The sequence below is a fragment of the Diaporthe batatas genome (genome assembly GCF_019321695.1).
Source record: "Diaporthe batatas strain CRI 302-4 chromosome Unknown Contig00001, whole genome shotgun sequence".
In the NCBI taxonomy this organism is placed as follows: Eukaryota; Fungi; Ascomycota; class Sordariomycetes; order Diaporthales; family Diaporthaceae; genus Diaporthe; species Diaporthe batatas.
Window position 1 is genome coordinate 3,165,167 of NW_025408548.1, and position 20,090 is coordinate 3,185,256.

Genomic DNA, 20,090 nt, shown 5'->3' on the forward strand with positions numbered 1-20,090 from the left:
TGCGCGCACCCCGCCCTCCGCCTCGAGCGTGACCTCCTGGCCCGAGTGCAGCCACGCGGCGTAGTACCGCTCCTCCATCTCCCTGGTGAAGCCGGCCCGGACGAACTCGCGGTACAGGGTCTCGAGCCTGGTGATGATGCGGGCGAGCAGCCTCTCGATGCGGAAGGGGGCCAGGTTCGCGCGCTCGGAGAAGGCGGAGAGGACGTTGGCGAGCGAGGTCGTCGGCTTCCCGTTGGTGGTGTTGATGCCGATCCCCACCACCATCTGGTAGTTGCCGTTGCTGTACGCGCAGTTGGTCAGGATGCCGCCTATCTTGACGTAGTTCGGCCTGGCCCCGTCCTTGCCGCCGCCCGAGGTGCTGTACGGCTCTGATGGGTCCTGCGCGTAGATGTCGTTGGGCCACTTCAGCTTGACGGGCAGGTCGGAGTAGGGGCCCTTCGGGTTGCCGTCGTAGCTACGGACTGCCTCGGCGATGGCGATTGCTGCTAGGTACTGGATGAAGACCACGGGCCTGTTGGCGCTGATGTGCGCCGGGTGGTTGATGACGGTTGAAAAGATCAGGCACCCCGGCGGGGCGATCCACACGTTGGTGCCGCGGCCGCGGCCGGCGATCTGCGTCGTCGCTGCCAGGGTGAAGCCGTCTGGAAGCTTGGAGAGGAGCTTGGGGTTCTTCTCGAGGAGCGTGTTGGTGCTGGTGACAACCTCGCCGTACATGAGGGTGTCGCCCCATTCATACGACTCGGTCTCGCGGCGTCTGAATTCTTGTAGCGAGGCGTAGTAGTCATGGTGGTTGAAATATGGCGTCTCCTTTGGCTCTGGCCAGGATGACTCGTGAGGGACGATGGTCTTGAGCACCTTGTTGTAGTCGATAAGACCGTCGATTCCAGTTGTCCTGGCCGGGTCGAACTTGGCCTTGTCGTCAACGTGGGCTGATTGCAGTGCGTCACGGAGCTCGTTTACAGACCAGCGCGAGTCTGAATGCTCGATGTGGAAAGAGTCGTTTGCGTCCTTGATTAGCTCTTCGTTATTTTCGTCTCGGGTGATGATATCACTGAACGAGGTGACAAGGCCGCCGGCATCCTGAGGGTCCAAGGCTGAGAGGTGGAGTTTTGACAGGGACGGCACTGATGAGCCCTCATGGCTGACCTCGAGACCGAGCTTGGTCAAGCAAGCCTTGAGGAAATCAGTGCGGTGGCCGTCGTCCTCGGCCAAAGATTTGACCAACTCATCGTATCCGTCGATTTCAGGGTGTGGCTCAAGGTTGACAGCTGCAAACTCCGGGTGAGGACCAGTCAGGACGGCGGCTCCGTTCCCAAGTTTGCGGTAGACCACGGCAGCCTTCCCCGAGCCCCCATCCACGTCCAAGTCGTCCTCGAAGCTAGCCAGGACCTCGACACCCTCGTCCTTCATCCCGGCAGCATCGACAAAGACACCACCGCCATTGTAGTAGGACCGGAAGGAATCGGACGACTCTGCTGGGCTGGCAAGAGCGTCCTTGTGGACCTTGAGCCTGACGGCCCTGGCGCCGCTCTCACTGGCATACCTGAACCCCTTGAAGGCGCCGCCCCGACAGGTCCCAGGAAAGAAGCTGAGTTCCCGGCTCCCGATGACCTCCATGGCCTTGTCAGGGCTGCCGACCTCGAACTCGCAGCGGGCACAGCCGTAGTAGCCGCCGGCGCAGAAGCCGAGGTAAGCACCGCCGAGGCGGCGGACAAAGTCGGTGATGATGCGGTTGCCGGGACCATTGAGCACGCGGCAGTAGTTGAGGTCTGCACCGCCAGGTATGACGAGGAGGGCTGCAGTGGGCGGCCAGGGTTCCTTGAGGAGGGCAGACTCGGTCAGGGCGATGACTGCATAGTTTGGCGAGAGCAGCCGACGCAGGGAGTAGATGCACTGCCTGACCGAGGCGACAGTTGTGCCGGTTCCTGAGAGATGGGTCAGTTCTGGGTTGGTAGGGAGGAGAATGTGGGCGGCAGACCTGTGTAGACCAGGACGTTGAGCCTGCGTTGTGGTGCCATGACTGCGTGACTGCTTGGCTGATGGGTTGGAGCGGTTGGGAGGAAGCTTCAGAAAAGGGATGTGAGATGGATCCGTCCCGGTTGTGGCACCACCAAAATCCAAGGCTCGAGACTCAGTTTCTCAACACATCAACCAGCACACTCCCGCCTCAAGATGAGCAGCAACACGTCGAAAGAGGAGCCCAAGACCTCGGTACAACAGCCGGCGGTGGAGGAAGACGACGAGCCAGATGAGTGGTGAGTCAAACCCATGTCAAGCCCATGCTTTCGCTGAGGCCTTCTGCTTCTGGGCTTCTGGGCTTCTGAGGCATTTCTTCAGACGAGAGCCAAGCCGTCAACGCCAACAACCACTTGGTCTTCTTCAACTGCAGTCCAATTCCAACTACCGCAGAGACGACGAGGACGCTAATACTCAGCCTTGCCACAGGGACAAGCGCATCTTCAGCACCGGCTGTGCAGGTAGGTCACCATGTCCCGTGTTGTCGTGTTGTCGTGTTGTCGTGAGCCCGGCAAGGCTGACGCATACGGCCCGATTGGCAGAGGAGAACATGAAGATGACCGACTGCTACTTTGAGACCAAGGACTGGAGGCAGTGCAAGGACGAGGCAAGCTCCCACCTTGGCAGCAATCACATAGAGGAGGGCATTCGCTAACCTGCAGTTTACGTTGGACTGCTGCAGATGGAGACATTCAAGCGCTGTTGGAAGGCTCACGGAAATGACCAGAGGACCTCGACTCAGGATGCAGACAAGACTGCGGGATAATTAGACTCTCTATTGGCACCTCTCCTCTCATCTTCCCCCTCTCTCCCCTCTTATAATGCTGAATACCATCTTGACTTGGGCCATATCGCCAACACAAATACGTGCAATTAGTGACCTGCCTGCACTCACGGGCCAGTCAATGATGCGCCAGACCCCTGTCAGATCTGCTTGGCTGGACCGCCCTACCCTGCCTCCCGGCCACTGCAAACCCACTGACTGCTCCAAACTCCCGTGTCGCGCTCCACCCTGCAGACACGCCCCAAAAAGTTCCACCATCTCGGCACTCGCACCTCTTCCACTTTTGCGCCTACCCTCATATAAGCACATGTTCCTGTAGGCCATTCACCATCTGTCCACCAGAGAGCCACAGAAACCAGTCTCCTCCACCATGACGCGAATAATATCATCGGCCATGCGCCCGTTGAGGCTCAACGCCAGCCGGCGCCTCCGCCTAGCAGTCACGGCTGCAGCGCCGACGCAGACGACCCTGCCCTTCGAGGCACGCAGAGCCGCCACGACGACGACGACGACCGCGAGGCCCAACACACCTGCGAAACCCGCACCTGCGCAGACAACACCATATAAGCGATCAGCCACCACCAACACCAACACGACGAACACCGCCAACGCAGCAGCAAGCAACAGCAGGCCCAGCCCCGCCGCCAACACGCCCTTCGCCGAGTCCCAGATCAACCCCGTCCCGTCCGCCCCGTACGCGCGGCCCCAGGGCATGGGCGCCATCCCCGAGGCGCCGCCCGCGCCGGCCCCCGGCGGCCACGGCGACCCGGCCTTTGGCGGCAACGGCATCGACTGGTCCAGCTCGTTCCACGGCCTGTCGACCGTCCCCTTCTCGCCCGAGGTCGCCGCCGTGCTCATGAGGCCCATCCCCTTCGAGGACGTCGAGATCAAGCCCGACGGCATCATCTACCTGCCCGAGATCAAGTACCGCCGCATCCTGAACCAGGCCTTCGGCCCGGGGGGCTGGGGCATGGCGCCCCGCGGGGAGCTGATGGTCGGCGACAAGGTCGTCACGAGGGAGTATGCGCTGCTGGTGCACGGCAGGTGAGCGAGCCTTGTTTACCTCTGACTTCTCCCGCGACATCTTTCTTCAGTACTGACGTTGGACCTCTTCCCTCTCTAGATTTATAGCTCAGGCACGAGGCGAGTGTCAATTCTTCGCCGACGACGGCATCGCCACCGCCGGCGAGGGCTGCAAGTCCAACGCCCTGATGCGCTGCTGCAAGGACCTGGGCATCGCCTCCGAGCTGTGGGACCCCCGGTACATCCGCGACTTCAAGAAGAAGTGGGCTCAGGAGATTTGGGTCGAGCACGTCGTCACCAAGAAGAAGAGGCAGACATGGGTGCGCAAGGGGGACGATCCCGCCTACCCCTTCAAGAGGTCCTGAGTGGGCATCTGAGGCGGTACGACAAGTCTTTCAGGATGAACATGCTAGGGATTGCTGGGGCAGAGCGTGAACAGGTTACCCCGAGCCTGGGTTCAACTCTGCATACACTGAGGGATAAGTGATTGGCTCTCGACATGTGTGGCGTCGGAGGAGGATACCCAGGGTTTGAGAGACCAGAAGGTGGGATCTGGCCGGTCGCGTTTGTACAAAACAGATATGCGGTGGAGAGTTAGACCGGGGCCTCAAATATACGCCCCTCTAGAGATGAATTGGGAAAGTCAAGAGGAAGGCCACAGACGTGGTCAGTGTATAGCAAGCCTCAGATCAGAGGTCCGAGGTCCGACAGTTGCTGGGTTGCCTCGCCAAAGTCTACCAGGTGACCATGTAATAATGCCATAACCCCGAGTGCCCTCTTCTTGTACAATCAGAAAGAGCAAGAAAAAATAACCCCCCCACAAAACGCCACATGAGTTGGTAGCACAGATGCTTTCTACTCGGACTTGTTCTTCCCCGCGTCCGACGACGACGCGCTCCACTGCCAGGGCAACCACGAACCACCCGGAGGGGCCGGCGTGGCCTGTGCCGACTCCTGAGTGTTGTCCTCAGCGCCGCTCTCGGCCTCGATCTTCTCAAAGTCAACCTCGCTACGGCTCTTGCTCAGGCCGCCCGTGCTCTTCCCGCTAGACGATGTCGTCGGCCTCTCGCCGCTGCCGCCGCCGGGCTGTAAGCCCTCGAGGCTGATCTCTTGCTCGCTGGCCGGCGTCGCTGCTGCCCCGGACCTCAGCTGCGCGGCCTCGCGGTCGAGCGCGCTGAGGACGTAGTTGAGCCGCTCGCGCTGGGCGGCGAGGAAGGTCATCTTGTCAGCGTTGTCCTGTATGCTGGCCGGCACGAGCGTCCCGGAAGCAGACAGATCGTCCGTGGGAAACGCGCCGACGCCGGTGCCCCTCGACGCGGACGCCGCCTTCCTGCCCGAAACCGCTGTACTGTTGTTATTGTTGTTATTGTTATCCGTGGCGACGACGGCGGCCGTAGCTGCGTTGACGGCGTTGGAGAGGAAGGAGTAGAAGTCCTGCCCCGCGGTGCTCCCGGCGTTACCCGACCACTGGGCCTGCGGGAGCTGGAACCTGTCCAGCAGCGCCTGGGTGTAGCTGCGCGGGCGCTGCGACGCGGGGACGCTGCTCTCTGCATGCGCCTCCGGGTTGGGCGGCAGGCCGAGCACCTGGGTCCTGAAGGCCTCGATGGCGCGCTTGAGGTATGCGATGCCGGCGGCCTTCATCTTGTCGTGGGTTGTGGCGATGAGCTCCTCGATCTGGGACTCGTTGTCCTCCAGGTAGGGGTGGATGTAGGTTGTGTATATCACGCGCGCGCCTTGGGTCTGAGGCAGGACGAGGTAGAGGAGGAAGAGGAGGCGGATGTACGAGTACAACGGAACCCTGTGCACAGCAGCTTGTTAGGATCGATCGCCCATGTCACGACGACGGGTCTGCCAGGTCCCCGTCCCCCGGGGAATAAACGCACCACACCAGAAACCATTCTGTCCAGCTCTCAACCAGGAGGGCGCACGCCAGCACGACCCAGTACATGAGCCATGGTGTGAGCTGGGCGGGATCGGAGGTCTTGAGCGCCTTGTAGGAGGCGAAGAGGGGGAAGAGGAAGGAGGTGATGGACGACAGCAGTTTCGCAAAGATGTCGAACATGGTCACTGATCATGAGCGCCAGTGATGGGGCTTTAGGTTTGTGTGTGTGCAGATGCGAGTCGATGTAGAGGGAAAGAGGGCCGAGTGAGGGAGGTGGTCGACAACAATTCTAAGGCAACCCCAAGCCGATCGAGGGGCGCGTTCATGGGAACGTGGGGCTCATCCACGGACCCGTCAGCGGCACGAGGACAAAGCAGCTGCCCTGGACCCTGCCTGCAGCTCGTGGGACGCGGGGGACCTGGCGACACCTGGGGCTGCTGGGCCGCCTGAAGCCGTGTTTCTCTGCGGTTTGTTTTTGCCTGTGTTTGTTCGTTGCCTGCTGATTGATTCTCTTGTCCCACACAAATATCGTATATTTGTTGTCTATATTTTCCCACCGTCAGCACACTCGGTCATTCCCTCTCTCTACAGATGCATGCTTGCAGCTTCATCTGGCATTGCGGCACAGATGCTTAAGTACAGAGCATGGACTGGAAAGAGAAGGGGTCTCACCTGCATCCGGCGAATCCCACCTAGTGCGCGCCTTCCCGCCTATGCCGTTAGCAATCGATAAGCCCCGTATACGTCATGCGTCGTGTGCTCGGCTCACCAGCAGGCCCGTTCGTCGAGCTCTGAGACAGGGATCTTAATTGCTTCCGAGACGTGCCTCTGTCACCAGGAGAAATGCGAGTCAAACCCTCGGTAAACCAGCAAGTCATGGACTCTTAGCACACAACCTTGGGACGCTGGCTGCGTTTTATAGGCTAGCTTATTGATACCCTGATGAGGACAGTTCTGCCATGTTGTTTCCGTTTCCTCCAGTGACGTGTCGCGTCACGAATAAGAGGAGCAATATTTGGCCCGGCTTTCCCACCAGGCACCGAGAAAACCATAATCGACAAGCACCTGGGCAGGCATCACAGTCGCGGGTTGACGTGGCCTTCAAACTAGTTCGCAAGGCAGCGATCATAACATGCCACTCTTGATCCGGGAGAGCCCTCATATATTGGGACAATCTTGACAGACTGCCGGGCATTGATCTTAGTCAGGGGCCTGGAACAGGAATTCTACAGTGCTTGGTACCCATCGCATGCCAGGTCCAGTGTGGCAATACTTAAATAATTATCAGCAAATACAAGATTTGACCTCATACAAGGTGCTTACTTGACGTGCCTTTGTAAACTTGTGACTTGTCACGTACTAAGAAGCATTTCTGTCCAATGGTGAGAGCCGCACTGGCTTCTAGGGAGAATTGCTCAGACAGGCCTGGCGACGTGGTACATTTTATGTGGCGCCTACTCCTTCATGTAAATATTTTAACATATATTTGAACCAAAGAAGTCATCAACTTGCTGGTGTCGTTTCGGAATGACTCTTGATGTATATGTGTGCTGTCCTTGTATTATGGTCTGAAGATCATGTGTGTAGGCGCTGATGCCCAACTCCGACGCATTTGATGGCTGGACGTCGACACCGCTTTTTGGCCTCCCCTCATCACACTCACAGGCTACAATCAATTATTGATATTCAAATATGTAAGAGAACGGATATTCGCACAGGAAAAAACGGCTGGTATATAGGTACAAATGCCCCCCTAGGCTGTAGCCAATTAGAGGGCGTCATTCTACCTCCCCTAACTATATGCACTACCTATATAAGAGAACGGAGATTCGCACAGAAGAAAACAGAGGGTACACAGATACACTACCACCCCCCTTAGACTACAGCCAATCAAAGGGCTCTAATCAACCCCCCCAACCACACACACTACCCACACCAAGTGCTTTTATACCCCCTTCTACCTACAAACCTACCATTCCTCCTCTACCCACCTAACAACACTCCCTTACCAACCACCTACTATATACAATATAGACTAAATTTAAGTAAAATAACAATACCCTTTAATCTCTAAACTAAGTAGACTCCTATAATAGGAAGAATTAGCGAGAAACCGTCTAATAAAACTAATAGTTAGTAACAGCACTTATATAGCCACTAACTTAAACCACCAAACTAAAAGCTATAATAAAAGAATATGAAATTAAGAATTAATAAGGAAGTATATAGTTAATAAGTATAAATTTCAGTTTTATATAACGAATAGATAATGTAAATTAAGGTTAGCACACTAGGGGTGCATTATATCTATATACCCTTTATTTTCTTCTATATAAATCTCCGTTCTCCTATATAAAGTATTTTTTATACCCCTTATATAGACCTACCCTCCCTATATAAGGGTTTGTGGGACTATTAACTAGATATTATAGGTTAACCTTACTGTAAAGGACCTTATTAGTAAGAAGGACTTAGAGATTTAAGAGGAGATTTAAGTGTTTATATATGAGTTAAAGCGCCCTAGGTAATAATATAAAAAGTAAACTATTAGATTAAAAGCGATAATAGGAGGATTAGAAATTAAGGTTGATAAGGATATATATAGTTAATGAGTGTAAATTTTGGTTTTATATAGTGAGTGGGTAATGTAAACCTATTAAGGTTGGCGCACTGGGGGGCATTTATACCTGTGTACTAGCCGTTTTTTCCTGTGTGAATATCCGTTCTTATATATAAAAGCTTTGTTTCTTGAGTTGTTAGGGCCTCTTCAAATGTTACCCGCTTTTTCTGCCTTCGACAACCTCCAGGGCTTCACAGCCGAGGCTGGACGGAGTTCATCCATGGATGCCATCAGCCGCAACTACAAAGCACACCACCAGTAAAAAGAACGTATTAACCAATATGTTGGCTTTTTCACTTCACACTCATGGGTAACTTAAAAAGAAACCTTGAAAAAGAGAGAACTGTTGAAGAGATGAACCTTGATAAATGTGGTGTTATTAGCGTAGGATGGGATCCCATCATTGAGCTGTCTTGATTTAACAATTTAAAGGGTTGCCTCTACATGAATGTAATTTCTATTTTCCTCATGATGTGCTCCCACGTACCCGTGACTCTCTCAGAAATGACTTCAAAGTAGTACTCTTTTTACTTGGTAGTGGGTGGTTGGGCTGTCCGGATCAATTTAGCATACGGGCAGTCGAGCTGTTATTCTAAGCCAGGTTGAGAAAGCACTTTACCGTGGTGTGATAGCTGCACTCAAGACCAAGTCATTGTTTGATGGCAACACTCCCAGATATAGGTGGCTTAGGTGTCTTTCCCAGAGATGTTGAAAGGCTTTGATCTGATCGTCGTTTTCTCGTATTTCCCAAGACATATATATGCCTTTCGTGGGATGACCGTGCAACAAAGATGACCGTGTTACAAACAGGTAAATTTGGCTCCCTCGATCATTGATGAGGTTTGCTGGATAGGTATTATACTCACTGGCAAAGTCTAGTCTGCATCTGCAAAAACTTTAGATGCAATGGGGTGTGGCTGTAATGTGCGATGTATGAGAACATACAGCTGTGTTGATCTCAAGAGAACAAGCTTCCGAGGTTTAGCGCGACCTTACTCATGAGGTCCTTCAGCCCGCGAGACAGTTGCCTTATTCTCCCGATGTCTTCTTTCGTCTCATCATGTGTCATCTTATATGCCGGAGGGTCTTGAAATGGACATTGAATCTTGTGTTTAAGTGCTCGTAGACAAATTCACAGTGAGCATTGTTGGAAGCAAAGTTAATGCGCACGCCATGAATTACTGGCCATGATTAGCATTTCGCCATTGAGTAAACCTGGAATGAGTCTAATCATTGACGTTTGTCTCAGCTTTGAAATAGTAGAACAAAATTTGAATTTTAGAAGGCGGAGAAGTTATGCCGATTTACCAGGTCCGTCACTATATTGGAAGCTAGGTATTTAATGGCTCTGGTTTCCCACATGTTGACATCTCACTGAAGAGCGAACAGCCTCCAAGTCCTTTTTCGATAGCATTCGTACAAATAGTCATTGCGTACCTGGGTCTAGGTAAATTGAAAGGACCCAAGACTCGGCGCGATACAAGTCATCCATATGAGGAACTTGAATATTGTCACTTCCAAAGTCCCCAGCTCCCGCAGGTTTGTTGCAACCTTAAGTAGTTTCGCAATAATTGACGAAAACTAGATATGCATGAGTAGTCCTGTCCCGTTGGAATCATTTTCTTGGCTGCGTGGTCATCCGCATGCCAATGGTTTGGGGTCCAATCCAAATGGACGGGAATCAGCAGACCACTCAAAAGTCGCATGAGCATCTTGGGGACAGCCCCGGAGCGCCCAATTTTCCCTAAAGTAGAAAGCGCCACAGTAGGATTCATACTGGCCAAGCAATTTGCAGGGGTTTGTTTTCGTACGTCCCGATCACTTCCTGGCTCCGTTTGAGTCTTGACGTAACATACCAAGCCCGCGTTGACTTTTGTATGCCACCACGAGCTTTGAGTCTGGAAAGACTCCTACTTCTTCCGATAATACTTCTAAAGTGTGCCATTCTCAGCAAGATCAAAAGTAAAGCGTCCATACATATGTACTAAAATCTCACTCTTGCAGTGCGGAGTGGCGGGAGGACGCCGCCACAACGATCGTTGCCAGCCGTGTGGGTCAGCCTCCCGTGTCAAAGTCTAGGCAATCATAGAGCCGCCTGCTTGTCGTGGCATTGCGAATTGGTCATGGTATGGAGTGCAGGGCGGGGCTCGATTGACATCTGATTCCGAGTTCACTGGCCTAATATCTCACTGGGAGTCAGCTTGGGAGGGGCTGAGTCTATACAAACAATAGTCTAATCCTGCTCAGTGACATAAGCCGCAGATGTCTGGAAAATGATGGGTTTTTGCGCTCTGGGCTACTCCATACTGTTCTGTCGGTCTTCAAGTCGAGCACTATTAATAAAGGCCTTTCTCTTCCAGGGAGAAGGAATTAATACTGTCCACATCAATCCGAAGCAACGCTACATCTTTGTCTCTCCTCCCTCACTTCTACCGACACTTTCTCCTTGCCGAATATTTATCACGTCCTCCAAGGTTGATATCATGCATCGCATGACACTGCTCATTACTTCCACGTTGTTGGCTGCCTCGGGCGTCTTGTGTCACAACTCAACTGTGCAATGTGCCCCAGGGCTCAAAATGTTTGTTTCCCGCGGGACTGGCGAGGAGATGGGCGTTGGTGCGACCGGGGTCCTTGTGGACGTCATCGCGCAACAGATCAACGGATCCGATATCGAGGCTATTGAGTATCCAGCAAGCCTCGATGACCCACTGTACTTCCAGTCTGTTTCAAATGGTACCACCTTGGTGAAAGAGGCCATCACCAATTACGCGGCGGCTTGTCCCAGTTCGAAAATGGCAGTCTTTGGGTACTCCCAGGTGCGAAACCTGTGCCAATCTTTGAGATGGACATACAGGCTGATTGCACGGTAAAGGGCGCCCAAATCAGCAGCAATGCTCTCTGCGGAACTCCCCCCATTTGGGGAATATTCAATGGTCTTCAAGACGTCCCCGGAATTCTTGCATTCGCGCAGCCACTTCCCGCGAACATCACTAAGAACGGTAGCCCTCTCCTGCCCACCAATATTTTAACCTTTGAACTTGGCTAACGGTTTACACTCCCCCAAAAACAGTGGTAGCAGCCATCCTTTTCGGAGACCCTACCCACCGCGAGGACGCTCCGTACAACTACGGAAACGGCACAGGTAGCGGTGTCTTTTGGCGTCACGATATCAGCCCATGTGAGGCTCTGGGTAGCCGCATCCGCTCGTACTGCGACGCGGGTGACCCGTACTGCGACGTTAATTACGATCCGGATATCTACACGCATTTGAAATACATTGAGAGATACGGCATCGATGTTGCTCAATTCGTTGTCGGCCAGTACTACAACGGCGGCGCGACAAACGCCCCGACCGGGACGGGTGTGGCTGGGTCTCCGCCGACTTCCAGCCCTGTTACGGTCAGTGAGTCGGGCAAAATTTCGGTCATGATATGCCCGATCATGACGACAGCCTTGTTAGTGCTTGGGCTGATCTAGATATAAGGCAAATTAAATTCCCAGTTTCGACTTAATCACGCATTGACAGGATGATGGGATCGCCGTTGATGTGACCCATCCGATGGTCACGGAACACTTTCTACAGGTATACGACATGGGCATTAGATTGAAACACATGGTGGTTTGTGGGATTGATTGTTTGTTTTTCTGGTGCCGTAGACATCGATGTACCAGACTAGCTGCGTGTCTTAGTGAAGGCCTGATTGCAAATAACAGCTCAGCTTCCCTGTCGAGACACTGAATTATTGTGACCAGTGTAGAGTCTCATTCATAGCAGACAAGTTGTCGGGATGGTAGGAGACTCGGGCTATTGTTCCCGAGTTTCCAAACTCCCAGAGCTCCTTGAGCATTGTCCCTTGTGGGGTGATTTTTCCAGTCCTCCCCAGCCGCTAGTGTGGGCGATATTTGATATGGCTCGTCCATTTGGGGTTGCTCGTTCTCTCATGATAGTTGAATACGCCCTCAAACCTCACTTTTCCAAGTCTGAGGACTTTGGTTGGTTTCCCTGCCCCAGCAGCGAGGTTGTGGGTCGAGCTGACTGGCGATGATATGTTTTCCGCTGACTGATTCCCGACCATCATGGTGACATGCACCCATGGAGAAGGGTGCGGAATTGTGCTGGGTGCTCAATTGAGGAGCAGGGCGGTCGCCATAAGCTTGCAGTGTTACAAAATGGTGTAGAGGGAGACCAAGGGGGTTCGCCCATCCGGTCTCCGTAGGCTGAAACAGGCGTCGAGGGTTCAACACCTTATTTCTTGGTGGTGAAGTCGATCTCGTTGGGGTTGAATCCACCGTCAGCTGCTTTCTCACAAGTACAGGCATCTGGAATTGTTTGGTCAGCTACCGATTGTGTGGCCTTGTTGCCCGTGTGGGGGGCCAAACTCACCAGCGGGCCTTGAGCCACAGGCACAGCTGTTGTCAGGCTTCACATTCTCAGTGGGAGCCCTCTCGCAGGTGCACTCGCCAGCGGGGCGGGCACGGCAGGAGCAGCGGGGACCGGCGGTTGTGTTCTCCTTTGAGGCCTTGTCACATGAGCAGTGCAGAGCAGACTGCTTGCCGCAAGAGCACTTGGCTTGCTGGGCTGTTGATTTCTTGTCAGACACTCAGGCACATCCATGAGCCCATAATTTGTTGAGCCTTGACTTACCGCAGACGCAGGTATCGCCCTTGCCGCAACAGGTGGAGGGCTTGGCAACTTCGGTGGCCATCTTTGAGATGAGTGGTGAGATGGGGGAAAGGCTGTGTTGTGTGGTTGGTGGCTGAGCTGAGGCGATTTGATCACAAGAGGTGGAAGTTGACTTGGGCAAGTATTTGAAGAATCGAGAAGGCTGTAGAGGTGACTGTGTACGAAGTGTCTGGGTATGTACAAACAAGTGAACCAGGAAGGCAGACGGGCGTATTTGTATCTGTATTAGACTCTCAGGACAGGCAGCGTTCCACAGTGACATGACCAGGCCTGTGGGCCCACGGCAGCCACAGCTGACATTCAGCTCGACGCTGGTTGGCCAAGCTCGGGCTCCCGCCAATCGGCCGAATTCCATTCGCAACGTCAGGGCCTGCGCCATGACCTGACAGACCGACAGAGCCTCACGTTCATTGCCCTCGGGCTCATTGGTCGTGATGGGGTCCGAATCGCATGACACGGCCAACCACAAATGCCTTTTGCGGCGACACAGGACGGGCTTCCCGAGAATGCCTCATGAGCTCCTCAGGGTTTCGAAACCGCGTCTTCAATTGCACATCGTCGGCCTCAACGCAGCTTCCTGCGCTTTGGTGCAGATGATGCAGATGTGGACGATGCTCCGGCCCCTGAAGATGTCTGCTCGACGTCCTTGCCGAACAGGTAAATCTCGACAGACTGGTCCTCCAACCCCAGCACGGGCAGCGGCTGCGACGCACTCTCCAGCACCTTCCAGCCATGCTCATCCATCAGGCCGAAAAGCGCCTTCTCGGATGAATGCCTTGGCTTGGTGGCAAGCATGACCCTGGTGCTCTTGCTCGCCCTCTCCATCGAGAGCTTGTGCAGCTCGGAAATGGTCGCGACCAGCGCAGCAAGCATATCTACGTTATACGTGCAGTCGCTGATGATGACAAGATCCCAGCTCGACGCTCGTGCCCTGGGACCAAATGCTCCCACCTTGCCTTCTTCCCAATCAAGACACTCGAAATCTGTATCTACACTGGGCTCCCATGTGGGGGCTGTGGGGACAGCATTCCTCGCCTTCTTCTCGCCGGCAATGTTGGCCAGGGCCACCTCCTCGGCATCTGCCAAGTCAGTCAGAAGAATACGGCTGGGTGACTGCGTAGAACTATCGCCTGCCCCTGACCCAGACATCCGACGGTACAGGGCAGCCGCAAGCCCGATGCCCAGGACCCCAACACCGCAACCCAGCTCAATGGCGTTGAGAGGTCGGCCAGGCGTCACGGAGCATAGCAGGTCTTTGAGCAGTGGTGTCTTATTCCACGTGTGCTTTGAGGCCTGGGCACCCGCACCCTGGCACATATTCACAAGCACACCAGTAGTGACCACACCTGCGTCCCAGACATGCCGGTCAATGCTCTCGCCAATCCTCTCGTCCACGCTCAGGAAGCCCCCTCCGGCAAGGGCTAGTCGTCTCATCGACTCGAAGGTCCGTTCCCCGTCCTTCTCTGGCGGCCAGGGAAAGTCGGATTGTACGGCCATTATCCGGCCGTCTGCATCGAACGGGATGTCCGCCGCCCTGGGAGAGTCCTCAAGGTTGTGTGATGCGACAATGCATATGGTGGGCGTCAGACTTGACGCCGGGGACGGCTTTTGCATGCTCTTGAAAACCTTGTCAGGCACTGGCAACTCCAGCTTTATGATCCTCATGCCTTGTTTCCAATAGACCCCACTCTTGCCCGCCCTCCGGAGACTGAGACAGCATGTTTGAGTCTGGCCATCGTCAGTGCTTGTAGATGAACCCCCCGTGAGCCACACCGAGATGGGCACTGGCTCATCTGGGCAGAGGAACGAGTCGCCCAGATCTGTCGTTATGGTGATGACAAGCTTCAAGTTTCGCTGGTCGTCGAGGCTTGGTGGCCTCATAAGGCGGATGTAGTGCATCTCTTGGAGTCGCCAGTTGCGGTGGTGTGGACAAGCCAGGTAGGCAAGTGGGTTCTGGAGGTTGAGTTTATTTTCAAGAATTCTAGGCCGGCAGCTTCAGTCCCTGGGCCCGACCGCACGGAAGCCCCACTAATAGGCCGCTCCGTCTGCGGTTACAGGCGCCCACAGGGCGTGACACAAGACACATCCACGTCCCGCGCCTTGAACGTGTGCCCATGACATCAGTTTGTTGTTTTTTTAGAGAGCCCTATCACAAATACTGCGAATTCCGTGTCGAATTCGGACCCTGGTTATTTACTCAAGTATGCTAAGAAAGACGGGCCAAGGCATGAAGGTGGCGCGGCGGCCGTTCGCGTGTCGGAGGTCGCCGGGATTTCGATGTTGCCGCGGTCCGTCTTTCTTCGGCCGACGCCCTGATATCAAGAATGACACCTGGGACATATAAGGTTCTCGAAATACCACCCAGAGCCAAGAAATCTCCTGGCTATACCTCCAGCCTCACCGCCACCTTCTCTCATCTCGTGCCCGCCCCCTCCGAGACAGCTGCAACAAACACCGGGCATCATGACGGCCACTCACTCCCCATCAGAACTCCTATCCGCCATCCTCACCACCACGGAGAAGGAAATCATCCCCCTCACTGCAGAAGGGGTCAAGTCAGGGTGCAAGCTCTTCGGCGCCGCCATCCTGACCCAGCCCAAGCTCCAGGCCCATACGGTGGCAACCAACAACGAGCGGGCGTCCCCGCTGCTGCACGGCGAGATCAACTGCATCCAGGAGTTCTTCAAGAGGGACGCTGGCGATCGGCCATCGCCGCGGGACTGCGTCTTCTTCGCGACCCACGAGCCGTGCTCCCTGTGCCTCAGCGGCATCGCCTGGGCCGGCTTCAGGGAGTTCTACTACCTCTTCACCTACGAGGACTCGCGCGATCTGTTCGCCATCCCGTACGACATCGACATCCTCGAGGAGGTCTTTCGGGTGAGGGCGCCCGCCGACTCGGATGAGTCCCTCGCCACACGGCCCCTCTACAACCGGACCAACAAGTTCTTTACGGGCAGGAGCCTTGCGGACGTGGTAGAGGGGATTGATGACCCTGCGGAGAGGGAGAGGTGGTTGAGTGAAATTGAGAGGTTGAAAACGCTGTATAATGGCCTCTCGGAAACTTATCAGGAGGGAAAGAAGAAGGGCATGGAGACAGCCAGTATTTGGCAGTGAGGCGGAAATGTTGGCAAAGGAAGGGATCTGCCATGGCGAAGTCGTTGGAATGACTTGTCCGGGTGTTACTCAAGCGCGTTCATTTAGCACAGCCGAATCTCGAATAGCGAGAGTATGTAAGGACCCCCTGATCTACAGCCAAGAAGGCAGGTGATCACAGGTCTTATAATAGCTGATACCAAAGCAACACTCAGTCTAAAATATGGCGGGATATTGGCAAGTGACCGAGCGAGACAAGTGGAATACATTTCCAACAAGCCAATGTAATTAAGCTATGACAGTATCTTTTCTTACCCAGCTATAGTAAGTAAGCAGACTGCTTCCAACTAGACTTCAACCACTCCTGGATGACACTCCCGAGTATCTGGCTTTCAGCTCGCCACCCAGAGCAAAGTCAATTGCTGCCTTTGTAGCTTCGTCCAAGTCCTCGTTTGGCAACCCCAAAGCACCATTAAGCAGACCCTTACGGCTTTCATAGTTTCCATCTCCATTCGGAAAAAAGACCCTTGTGTACATAAGTCGCGCGAATCCTGTCAGGTCCCCTTTCTGAAAATCCAAAATCCCCTGCCTGTATCTCTCGCCTGAGTCTTCGCGGGTGACCGTCCAGTCAGCATCCGTCGTACCAGTGACACGCTTGACGCTCTCGAGCATGTCCTTCTGGCTGACGAGGAAGCTGGAGGTATAGAGAGTCCCATTGGCCCAGTTGTCGATAGCGGGGCTCCTGTCGTCTTCATCTTGGGGGAGCAACTTCAGGCTCAGGAAAGAAGCCACAGCTCGGCCGCATTGCGCCCACGTGCTGGTGTTGATCTTGGCGTTTCCGTCATCGAAAAGGACGAGCGAGCGGTTGTGGAAGTCGAAACCGTAGCGGTGGGCCGTGCCGCCGAGGCTGAACTCATACCAGAACCCACAAGCGAGGCTTACCCATTTGCTTACCCCAAGAGCCTCGATCTCGTCACGAGCGTCAGCTGTACATGAAATTAGCGGGAGTCAAAGACTAAGACAGCACTCCTTGGGTGCCACGTACTGAACGACTTCTGGACGAAGATGTCTTGCATTAACTTCTCGTTCGAGGGGTCACTCCCCCAAGCATTTGGCATGATGTAAGGAACACCGGCTTTTGCCGCTGCTTTGATAAGCTTGCTCTGAGTGCCAGGGGGTGCCTTTACGGCCAGGGTGATGACGAGAGCCTGGTGTCCCTTCATAGCCCTGACCAGAGATGTCTCGTCCTCATAGTCCACGTTGACAGAACTGACTCCTTCTGGCACACTGTTGGTACTTCCAGAGCGAGTGATGGCGGTCACGGCGTGTTTCTCCGTTTTAACCAACTCTTGAGCAATAAATCTGCCCAGATTGCCTCCAGCCTGGTCGTAGTATGTCAGTTGCGATTTCGTAACAGTTTCCGACCTCAAGAGCTGTCTAATACTTACACCCACGATGGCAACTTTGTCAATGCGATTGACGAAGCCGTCAGCCTGGTCTTTTGCATACTCGGGAGACATGTTGATGGTTGATTGGATGTTCACAATTGTGGCAAGACGGTATGTATTTTGGAAGCAATTTTTCCCACACGAATTTGTTCTGAATTTTGCTGGTGAGGTGATAATTGGGATGAGGCTGTTCTGCGGCCAGGAAGTACGACTTTAATTATAATGACAGATTTTTGCTGGGTATATGCCTCGTCTGACTACATACCGATACTTAGGTAGCTAATGGTCTTCGGAACAACATTTGAAGTTGTGATGCCGGGCAATGGACTACGCTTGGGTCACTACACACTCTACGCATCACAGAAGGAGCCGACGGTGTGATCGATTGGTAATGTACGCTTCGCAATATCACGGACTTAAGAGGACAATTGATTGTGACCGGAGTTCGGATCTCTGGGGTTCATCGATTCCCGGGTGAGCTAGGCGGTAGCCCGGAATTCCGGTCAGCAAAGAATATTACATTGAGGAAGAAGCATTGTGATGACGTTCAGTAGTTGAACGCATCTTTCTAGTGTATTCAGATTGCGGGCTGATTTGGGTCCGACGGGAACTGGAAGGAATGGGGAACAAGGAATTCGCAGTTTGTGAGATTCCACTTGATCCCGTACACCATGGTTCTCAGAATCGTGCTCTTGTACCTACTTAAGTAGGTAGAGGGCGTGCACGGCGTGCTGATCCACCACAGCCTCCAATATAGCGTCTTTGAAATTCTCTTAAAATGCATAAGATGCATTGAGATGTTCAGCTTCCTTGTGGTCCCACATCTACCTGCCCGAGGGTTGGGGAGGTTCACAACGGAGGCATGTACGGAAGAAATCCATAACATGGCAAGTACAGTGTGTAGCCACTTCTGCCACGGAATCTCTTGTCTAATGATAAATACGTTTTGAATTTGTTGTATCGATTGTTGATGACATTATGAGTTGTGCTATGTCAAGTTTGAGGTGCGTATTCGCGTGCCACAGCCCGCGTCTGCTTGCTAAGCCTCCCCGAGAGTCTGGAAAGGATGGATTGCCGAGTAAATTAAATTCGTCCCGGAATAGTTCATGTATTCTAACATATTGTCTTCTAAATAAATCCATGGAATAAGTGTCACGGGGCCGAAGCAATCCTCTTTCAAAGCAGTGACGAGCACTCGTCTCAGAAGGGCAACGCGAACTTTCCTCGAGATGTGTAGGCTTATTCACATCACGAGACAGCCAACTATAGAGTCCGATTTTCTTTGAGAGGGTGGCTTGCAGGATCCTGTGTACCAAGGAGTCCTAGGGCAGAACAAAAGATTTGGTTCAATAAACCTGACAGCATCAGCGCGATGTGTCACGTATACGGACTCGCATACGCGCCTATCATTTCTCAGCCTTGGCTCCCCGTAACGGCTTAGCCTAGAGACTGTGATGATGATTCACGAATGAGTAGCAATTAGAGTCATTATGTCAAGTCCGAGATTAATACAGGCAGGCAAGGCGAGGCAGTCCATGTATCAGGGTGCTCCTCCAAAGAGAATCTGCGTGGCATGCCACTCGGGGCAGGAGGCAACAGGAGAGCATCACGTGCGACGATTGTATTCATGACGTCTCATAACCGTGACTCAACAACACGGGCACACACCTTTGTTGTCTGGTTGCTGGGACTTGCCTTGTCTCTAAACCTCTGTCCAGTCGTGATGCGGTAGGAGCCAAGTCGCCTGCTCCCTATGAAGGTTGTGAGCCAGTGCGAGACACGGTCTGGAAACATACCTCTCCGGACAAGACTCGAACCGTGTACCGAGTGTGAAGGTCTCGAAGAGGGCGTGTGTGTATGGGTTGCTCAAGGTTTGTAGGATTTCCAGTGCAAGGAGGAGCCCGGGGAAGGGCTCACGCCACCCGTCCGTTGTGACTCAGAATAGAGTCTCCCAGCGGACCAGATTGCCCAATCCAAATGGTGAGGCGACGGCGGTCGATCATCACAGGGCATGTAATCCTCGAAGCTACGGCATCCTGAGACGATGTGATATGTCGACAGCGGAGCGAAAGGTACGCGTGAGCATGTGACTGCCTGGCTGTGGCACTACACCCCCAAATACTCTCGCGCCGGACCCCCGGAAAAGGCCTTCTTCGCAGATGAGCTCACCGGAAGGAAGGGCTTCCACGACTTGATCGACGATCGACAACGATGCTTCGTCGCTGTTGCCGGTGCCTGCTCAGGCTCCCCTCGCCGTCGCATCCCGACTTGCCATTCAGAGGGCTCCGCAGGGACATTCAAACCCGTCGACACCAAAACGATGCCAACCAACCAGAGACCGCCTTGAAGCATCACCAGTCCGATAGGCTCAATAACCCAGCTCGATAGACTCACTCCCTCTTGCGGATGCTGTCCCCTTCGTACGTGGTCAAGGTGGCTGATGACCTGGGTGACTGACGGAGTGGCCAAAAGACGTGCAACAGGGGCCTGTGAAACCCGGAGATCTTGGGTTACATGGCCACCATCAAAGGGGCACA

At 53.9% G+C, this 20,090-nt stretch overlaps 7 protein-coding genes across 7 annotated transcripts; 3 read left to right on the plus strand and 4 right to left on the minus strand.

Moving 5' to 3' along the window:
- Positions 1-2,172: 2,172 nt before the first annotated feature.
- On the plus strand, positions 2,173-2,671 carry KVR01_000912 (uncharacterized protein; the record flags this gene model as incomplete). Its single annotated transcript, XM_044789763.1, has 3 exons — positions 2,173-2,255; positions 2,446-2,477; positions 2,559-2,671. 3 exons carry the CDS (start codon positions 2,173-2,175, stop codon positions 2,669-2,671), a joined length of 228 nt encoding a protein of 75 aa, XP_044650861.1.
- A 499-nt stretch (positions 2,672-3,170) lies between these two features.
- Positions 3,171-4,188, plus strand: KVR01_000028 (uncharacterized protein; the record flags this gene model as incomplete). The annotated part of the gene is made up of 2 exons (XM_044783367.1): positions 3,171-3,844; positions 3,924-4,188. 2 exons carry the CDS (start codon positions 3,171-3,173, stop codon positions 4,186-4,188), a joined length of 939 nt encoding a protein of 312 aa, XP_044649977.1.
- A 490-nt stretch (positions 4,189-4,678) lies between these two features.
- KVR01_000781 (uncharacterized protein) lies at positions 4,679-5,885 on the minus strand (the record flags this gene model as incomplete). The annotated part of the gene is made up of 2 exons (XM_044784417.1): positions 4,679-5,621; positions 5,707-5,885. 2 exons carry the CDS (start codon positions 5,883-5,885, stop codon positions 4,679-4,681), a joined length of 1,122 nt encoding a protein of 373 aa, XP_044650730.1.
- Positions 5,886-10,904: 5,019 nt separating this feature from the next.
- On the plus strand, positions 10,905-11,805 carry KVR01_000895 (uncharacterized protein; the record flags this gene model as incomplete). Its single annotated transcript, XM_044788191.1, has 2 exons — positions 10,905-11,112; positions 11,399-11,805. The coding sequence occupies 2 exons, from the start codon at positions 10,905-10,907 to the stop codon at positions 11,803-11,805; spliced, it is 615 nt and encodes a 204-aa protein (XP_044650844.1).
- Positions 11,806-12,574: 769 nt separating this feature from the next.
- Positions 12,575-13,034, minus strand: KVR01_000453 (uncharacterized protein; the record flags this gene model as incomplete). Its single annotated transcript, XM_044793100.1, has 3 exons — positions 12,575-12,648; positions 12,713-12,907; positions 12,974-13,034. The coding sequence occupies 3 exons, from the start codon at positions 13,032-13,034 to the stop codon at positions 12,575-12,577; spliced, it is 330 nt and encodes a 109-aa protein (XP_044650402.1).
- A 542-nt stretch (positions 13,035-13,576) lies between these two features.
- KVR01_000450 (uncharacterized protein) lies at positions 13,577-14,911 on the minus strand (the record flags this gene model as incomplete). The annotated part of the gene is made up of 1 exon (XM_044793910.1): positions 13,577-14,911. The coding sequence occupies one exon, from the start codon at positions 14,909-14,911 to the stop codon at positions 13,577-13,579; it is 1,335 nt and encodes a 444-aa protein (XP_044650399.1).
- Positions 14,912-15,205: 294 nt separating this feature from the next.
- Positions 15,206-17,625, minus strand: KVR01_000613 (uncharacterized protein; the record flags this gene model as incomplete). Its single annotated transcript, XM_044782082.1, has 4 exons — positions 15,206-15,218; positions 16,641-17,091; positions 17,151-17,487; positions 17,554-17,625. The coding sequence occupies 4 exons, from the start codon at positions 17,623-17,625 to the stop codon at positions 15,206-15,208; spliced, it is 873 nt and encodes a 290-aa protein (XP_044650562.1).
- Positions 17,626-20,090: the final 2,465 nt, after the last annotated feature.